We start from the raw sequence: 8095 nt of genomic DNA on the forward strand, positions 1-8095 counted from the left end.
TGAATAATGAACAAATATTCTGTAAATTATGATTTAGAAAAAATTTAATAGTGGAGAACAAAACTTTGAATTTGTTGAATTTATCAATGGGAAACTAAGGTATTAAACTAATAAGTTAGTTAACAATCCTAAATATAGTACAATAGCAAATTTTTTTTTGAGTAGTGATTTAGAGACATAATGTCTCTATGCCATAATGCCCCTATGTCACTTTGTCATACATTTATTTTAAATGTTGACTAATATACTCTTATAGGTATTTTGGAAAGATATATCTTAGTTATGATAGTTAAATTAAAGCATGATTATTATGCACATATTTATTGTATTCATGATTTTAATTAAAGTACTTAAAGACTTAATTAGAGTATTTGTAGTAATAATTAGAGTATTTGTAGTACATAGTACTATTTAATTTTATGAATTAATACTTATGTGATTTGAAAAAATATAAAATTAAAAATGATTGTTCTTATAAATAAAATTTACTAGTTTATTAAGAAGATTTATAAATCTTGTGAATAAAAGTTATTAATATTATTTTAACTAATAAAAGTTTATTAATAAAATTTTTTATCTTAATAAATAAAATATATTGTTATTTATAAGAAAAGTTATTATTATTTTCAATAAAAAATTATTATTGTAATCAATAAAATTTATTATTTTTTTAAAGGATCGATAATGGTTTTGTATTAAACATGTGATGACTCAACCCATTTAATCTTTTGAATAGATCGGGAGCTTGTTACTTACTCAACCTGACATCATCATCGAACCAGGAGTATTATTTTTGGGGATAAAATTTACATTTACTATGAAAAAAGTCGTAGTATTTAATATATAAAATTTATTACTCTAATATAGTTTAGTTGCAGCCAAGAGCTATTTTATTTTTTGGATAAAGTTATTTAATTTTGCTATTTTACAAGAGTTATTATAATTTTGAAAAATATCCATTTTAATTAATATTATCAATAAAAGCATTATTGTAACAAATAAAAGTTTATAGTTCTAGTAAAATAAAATATTGCTCCAATAAATAAAAGTTATTATTCTTATGAGTAAAATTTATTATACTAGTGAATAAAAGTTAAGGTTTTTGCGAATAAATGTTACTCCTAAATAAAAGTTATTATTTTATAAATAATGGTTATTATTCTTATTGATAAATAATTTTGATCTAATGAATAAAAAGTTAGTATAGTATTAATTTTGTGAATAAAAGATGTCAACGAAAGTTACATTTTTGCTAAAAACTTTCTTTTATTGTGAATAAAGTTGGTGTTTTAATAAAAAAAAGGTTATTCGTTCAAACTAATAAAAATAATAAAATTCTTGTAAAATAAATTTTATGTGAATAAAAACTACTACTATTTTTTTGAATAAAGATTATTAGTTTCATGTATAAAATTTTATTGTAATAAAAAAATTCATTGATCTTGAGCATAAAAAATATTTTTCTTGCTAAAATGTTATTTTTATAATTTAAAATTATTGTTATTCAGAATAAACTATTTTGAATAAAATAATTAATTTTAAAAATAAAAATTACGAATGTATATAAATAAAAGTTTATTTTCTTATAGTAGATAATAATTTTAATCATAACACATAAAAGTTATTGTTTTTATAAAATAAATTAAATTTGTATGAATAGCTCAATATAAATTTGAATTACCCTGATTTATCAATTAATAAGAAATTAAAAATGTTTATGGTATATAAAACTTGACAGAAGAATCAAATTTTTTCGTAAATGGTACAGATAGTGTAAAACTAGAGAAAACTAAGAACTGTATTTTTTATTAAATTATTAATTTATTTAAACTAAAATTTATGAAGATTAGTTTGATCACCATTATTTGTTTTCTAAATGATGGTAGTACATCATTAAATTATTCGTAAACTAAATATACAATAAATATATAAATACAATGATATTATAATATTTTATTTAAATATATATATATATATCTATAAATAAATGCAGTATAAAAAAGAAACAAAATTAAAAATGTTGATCATAAATAATGTGGATCTCTGATGCACTATTTATCAGCACTAAAAATACTTGCAAGTTTACAGGGTAGATCTAGTATAGCTAAAGGTCAGTACCGGGGTATCGAACACAGGGAATAAGATTGCAACTGTCTATCATATACTAAGCGTCATATACTATCTAGAGACACAGAGTTTTTGGGTTTTGGATTTTATAAACTAGGCAAAAATAAATAAACTAAAAATAGAAAACAAAATAATACAAAACAGGCTAAAGAATGTAGAGTTTTAGGATTCAACCACTACGACCTAGTGATGATTAATCTCATAGAACCTTTACCTTTATGTGTCTCTAGGATTATTAGGAAAGTCGCGATTCTAGAATAAGCCCTCTCTCGAGTGCACCTATCCAGTAGATTAGATTCTAACTATCAAAGTCTCCTTCCAATAGATTAGATTCTAACTCCTTAAGTTCCTAAGACTCAAGTCCTCACAAAGGGTTCTCTTCTCTCGAGTGCAGATAGACCTATGTGTTGTACTCGTTCCTTTTACCACGTAAAACTAGCTATCTCTCGATTAATCTAGTTAAACGGACATAGTTCTAAAGTTGGCCAGACAAAAGAACAATAAAAGCACAAGAACAAGCAAAACAATCACAAGAGCTAGGAAAATGTTCAATTCAATAAATCAAAACATGTTCATAATAGTCTTCACCAAAACTTCTACAAAAAAATATTTAACTACTCATAGACAAGTAGTAAATACAATAAAAGTACGAGAATGAAAGAAATTGATAAAACCCAAGGTTGAATCTTCAATCTTCATTCTTCTCTTGCCTGGATCTGCAGAGCTCCGCTCCAATGGAAGATGGATGAATTATGTGTGGAAGATGGAATGGAAGAATGTGTAGAGGGGGAGGATTGACGGCTCTGAGATAGAGATTGTGAATTAGGTTTGGGTATTTATAGGCTAGAAAAAGGGTTTAGGAATGGTAAAAATTATCCTCCAAGAAATATAGAAGATATTATTTTCGAATTCTTCAATTAATAGGAGAGATTTGAGCAATAACTTATTCCTTCGCCTAATTTCCCTCAGCTTTGACTGCATTGCGCAATGTTCGTAGAATAGTCATAACTTTCTCCACAAAAATCTGATTGAGACGTGCGAGATGTCCACGCGAAGCTCTTTCGAAGACGAAGAGAATGATATGAATTAAGCACTGATTGGACTTCAAACTCGCTGGCAGAATGGGCTCGAACAGAGGCTGCTGCACCTTGGTCTTTTTGCACATTTTTCTATCTTTTTCTATCATTTATCAACAAACACATTAAAAATACCAAATGTATAACATATGCAATTTAAGAACATAATTTGCATGATTGACATTTAAAACGAGTCAAATCTAGCCCTTCAAAACATGCAAAATCCGTGTTTGTCATGAAAGCAAATTACTCTCATACATAACTTCAAAGTTTAAGCTATATCCTTAAAATAGATCTAATTAATATGCACAATTAATGTAAAGGGTAACATAGTAAACATACGAAACATAAATTTAAATAAAAATATAAAATAATCTAAAATAACTATTTTAACCTCATTATAGTATTATGGCTTGGAGACATTATGTCTCTAAAACATTTTCCTTTTCTTTTTTTTAATATAAATCTCAAATAAATCGTACTACAGTTTAAAGAGGCACATCTGGACACATTTTACAAGGAAACTTTTAAATACAATTAATTGTCACTTTTGTAGTGCAAGTCATCTTCATTTTTTATTTCTTGAACGTTGATTCTTCAGCCCCTCTTTACCATACAATTTATAATGATTTAGTCTTAGACAACATGGGGCATATTAAGTGCCACTACTCCTTAAAATAACACCATACCACCATTTCTAGCCAATTATTTGTATACATGGACGAATAATAAGCTGCCACGTGGCAAAAAAAAAAACCCTCCAAAAAAGACGGGCAACAATGTGCTAGTCTTTAAACAACAATTTTTCTTAAACAGCAATATCCAACACGTTAGATAGCAATCTATAGATTGCTATCTAACGTGTTGGATATTGCTGTGTAGCGTTTATAATATTGCTGTATAAGCGTTGTCACGTTGTCATTTTAAGAGGAGTTTGTCATTTTAACACAAACCTAGACAACATAACTTAAGTAAGGACGGGAGATAAATTTCTGGATTTTTTTAAATTTAGCTAATAGAAAAAAAGGATATTCACATCTAATATCGTGAAATTTTTAAAAAGTTGTTTTTTCCATGAATTTTGAAATTGACAAATAATATCACGAACATTACCACGAGTTTGTTATTTCTCACCAATGAAAAAATTTCGGCTATAGTAATAGATTGAAGAACAATTTTGGAGGGTGTGCTTCAAGAAAAACTATCTTCAAAGATTGAGAAACTTGAAGTTCTCGAAGTTGTTATCGAGAAATTACGAAAAAAAAAATCATAAAATAAAATTATTTGCTGGAATTTTTCATTGGTGGAAAATAACAAACTCAGGGTAAAGTTCATGATATTATTTGTCAATTTCAAAGTTCGTGAAAAAAATCTAACTTTTTTGAAAATTACATGATATTAGGTGTCAATACTTAAAAAAAATTCGATAGGCGCTTAAGCCTCCCCTCCTTAAACATGTATTCGCCTCTGCACTTTAAATGTGACTCCGACTGTGGGACACAGAAAGTAGCAATTTAATTATTTAATGTGTTATCCAATAAGTGCATAGTCACCTCTACCTTTTGTTTTTGTAAGTTTTAATAAAAACAAATACTCATGTAAGTAGGGCTGACAATTTTTGACACGACACGATAACAAGACACGAACCGGCACGAAATTAATGGGTTTGGGTCAGAGCTTATCGTGTTCGTGTCCTTATCGGGTCGACCCATTAAGGACACGAAAATTTCGTGTCGTGTTCGTGTCGGGTTCGTGTTATCCGTTAACAATGCGTGTTCGTGTCGTGTTCGTGTTATCCGTTAACACATAATATTTTAATATTATTATCCTTATTAACACATAATATTTTAATATTATTATCCTTATTAACACATAATATTTTAATATTATTATTCTTATTATTTTCATTTTTCAATACTTATTTTCGTGTCAATAATGGGTTCGTGTCGTGTTCGTGTCGTTAATGGGTTCGTGTTGTGTTCGTGTCGTGTTCGTGTCTGAGGGTAGCGGGTCGTGTTCGTGTTCGTGTTTGAGGTTTTCTTAACGGGTCGTGTTCGTGTTTGTTGTTATAGTGTTCGTGTCGTTATCGTGTCGACACGATAACGACCCGACACGCACGATTTGCCACCCCTACATGTAAGATTTACTTTTGAACGAAATCATTTAAAAATCAATAGATCGAACTAGAGCTGTCAAACTACTGGGTTTGACCAACATAATCAGAATCCAGAATCCCCATGCCAAATAACCAAATTTGGCTCTATTAAAAAAGTTGTGTTTCTAAATAATCTTTTCAAATTCATTTTTTAAAACTCTGATAGGTTTAATGTTATGCTCTCTTTCTCTCATTACTAGTTATCCAAACAAATAGTTTAGGTAATATTCAAATATTCATGAAAAGAATGACATTTTATTCGATAAAGACTAGAAAAGATATAGGCACACAAATAGTAGTACATGGTGATGATGAATATGATTGAGCTGATCATCTCAGTATGCAATGCTCTTCAATTCATTCACTGATCATGGCTTATTGAGCTTGAAATACCACAGTAAAGGAGTCTTCTCTATTCCTTTCGCATATCGACATGCAACAATCTCTTCTCCCTTGGCTTCTCTATAAATGGGTGGATTATTTTCCGACAGGAGCTCCTTGATCGGCCCATAAAGCCTGGAGCACCCGCTTCCTGCAAGATGCATCCTGAACACGAACGCCACCGAGATTCTGGGGCCTGAATTCTTCGCCACTACTCTGTGGTAGGCGCTCTTAAACCTAGCATTTGTGATCAACTGTAACAAACACCAACCCATTAACTCCCTGATAACATGGGTCCTACTATCTACTAATACTACTTTAATAACTTTTCTCTTTCTCTTACATACTTTACCAATTTCGCATTAAAATTTATATTGACAGATGGAGAATACCCAACCAACTTGCTTACCTCCATCATATCTCCGGAGATCACGAGAAGAGATCCGGGAGAAGGGGGAACATCAACCCACTGATCCTTGTGCAGGACCTGTAGGCCCCCGATTTCGTCCTGCAACAGAAAAGTCAGAAATCCACTGTCTGTGTGACTCCCGAAGCCTAATGTCTTGTCGGGCTCAGGACAAGCCGGATAATAATTGCAAGCAAGAAACTCTCCAATGGCACACCCCATGTCAAACATGTGACTCTTCTTCAGTCCAAGAGCCTCAGACAACAACTCAAACACACCGATTCCCACATTCTTAGCTTGCTCCGAGAATTCCATCATCGGATCCCTGCACATATAATCATTCCATCACAAAATCCAAACCATTAAACACATATCAGTTTGTTGATTCATTAATATTAACCGACATCACAAAACATATCAGTTGCTGACTTACAATATCTCTGATATTGTAAGTCATATTGAAAGTCATCAACTGATATGTTCTGTGACGACAACTTATACCTGAAAATTTGAGGAAGCTCCTGCGGTGTGGGAGGGTCGGGAGCCATGATCAAGTAGAGGCTGTCTCTCCAGTTAGTAACGGCATTTGTATAGAGATCGAAGTTGCTGTTGTAGACCACCTTCTTCAAGTAATCCCGCGAGTAGTACTGCTTCTTCGTCTCCGTGTCCTGCTCGTGGAACCCCTTCACTGCCTCCATCGCTTTGCTCATCGAGCTTTTCGGGATGCCATGATTTACGATCTTGAAAACTCCCCATTCTTCACAGGCAGCCCTAACTTGATCGATGATTTCACCGCGGTTATTGCTTAACGATCCCAAGTCAATTACCGGAACGCTTAGATCGCTGACCGCCTTGTCTTCCCGTATGTATTCTTCGTGGACGAAAATACGAGGAATCTTTGTGATCCCGGCGTCCACAAGCCCCTTCACGCCGCTCTTGGTGGCATCGAATGCTTCTACTTCCTTCCTTCGGTTGTATTCCGACATGCTTGCTGTCTGCACCCACAAACTGATTACTCTTAATTATTTTTGAATTTATTTTGGAATGTCACAGAAGAAATTAGTAATTGTTCTCTTTCCTTATAGCATGTGGCACGCTATATAGGCCAAAATCACAACTGGCGTAACGAATGTGTTCGATTGGGGAGACGTAATCTGGCGGACAGCTTTAATTTTGTGTTCGGTTGCCAATATTGGTAATTGATAATTGTAAAAGATCTGAAGCATGAACTTGAAGGCCTCCACAAACTGCTTTACATAATTGTGATTCCAACTAATTCCAACCATTAATTACAGTGTAAACAGGTGGGAAATGATATTTACAACATCTATTCAATCTACTATATATTTTTAGTTTTAGGAAAGATAACTAAATAAAATAAAATAAAAAATATGTATTTTAGATTATTTTTAATCATATAAATGAGTTATACTATAATATTCTATCATTATAATGGAGTAGATTATTATCTTACCGTCGTTTCTGTGTATTTGGGAGTATTCATTTCTGAAGCCACCAACTCGTCGACAACGTGGACATGGGTTGAGTTTTCCATGGTTTGTAGATGGAGGTTGCCACGATGAGTTTGAACTCGAATCAAACAAGGTAATGTGACTTATATAAAGGATAACGTATGTGGATCTCGAGGAGTATGTATATATATATACTTCCATCCGTCCATAAGAGCGTGCACTTTTAGTTGGGCACGTGTTTTAACGTACAATTGTAAAGTAAGAGAGAGAGAGATACACATAAAAAGTATTGTTAGTAAAGAATGAGTCTAATCTCAATAGAAATAAAAAGTTTTCAAAATTAGAAAGTGCATACTTTTGTGGGACGAACTAAAACAAATAGAGTATACTCTTAAGGGACGGAGGGAGGGAGTAATAGAAAATGTTAAGATCTTTGTAATGTTGCAAGCTCACCCACATCCTCAAAAGGCATAAATCA

At 31.7% G+C, this 8095-nt stretch overlaps 1 protein-coding gene across 1 annotated transcript; it reads right to left on the reverse strand.

The window, feature by feature from the left end:
• Positions 1–5606: 5606 nt before the first annotated feature.
• LOC125202753 (deacetoxyvindoline 4-hydroxylase-like) lies at positions 5607–7671 on the reverse strand. Its single transcript, XM_048101203.1, has 4 exons — positions 7620–7671; positions 6647–7140; positions 6149–6470; positions 5607–5993 (listed from the first exon to the last, which is right to left on the reverse strand). Exons 1-4 carry the CDS (start codon positions 7647–7649, stop codon positions 5727–5729), a joined length of 1113 nt encoding a protein of 370 aa, XP_047957160.1. The 5' UTR covers positions 7650–7671; the 3' UTR covers positions 5607–5726.
• Between the last annotated feature and the right edge of the window lie 424 nt (positions 7672–8095).

The sequence above is a fragment of the Salvia hispanica genome, chromosome 1 (assembly GCF_023119035.1).
Source record: "Salvia hispanica cultivar TCC Black 2014 chromosome 1, UniMelb_Shisp_WGS_1.0, whole genome shotgun sequence".
Lineage (NCBI taxonomy): Eukaryota > Viridiplantae > Streptophyta > Magnoliopsida > Lamiales > Lamiaceae > Salvia > Salvia hispanica.

Bases quoted from the DNA above. Each gene is read 5' to 3' on its own strand.
- LOC125202753 (XM_048101203.1), bottom strand. From the start codon at position 7,649: ATGAATACTCCCAAATACACAGAAACGACG. The intron at 7,141-7,619 runs GTAAGATAATAA...TTGTGGGTGCAG, and splicing joins CCAAATACACAGAAACGACG to ACAGCAAGCATGTCGGAATA. The intron at 6,471-6,646 runs GTATAAGTTGTC...TTATATGTGCAG, and splicing joins GAGCTTCCTCAAATTTTCAG to GGATCCGATGATGGAATTCT.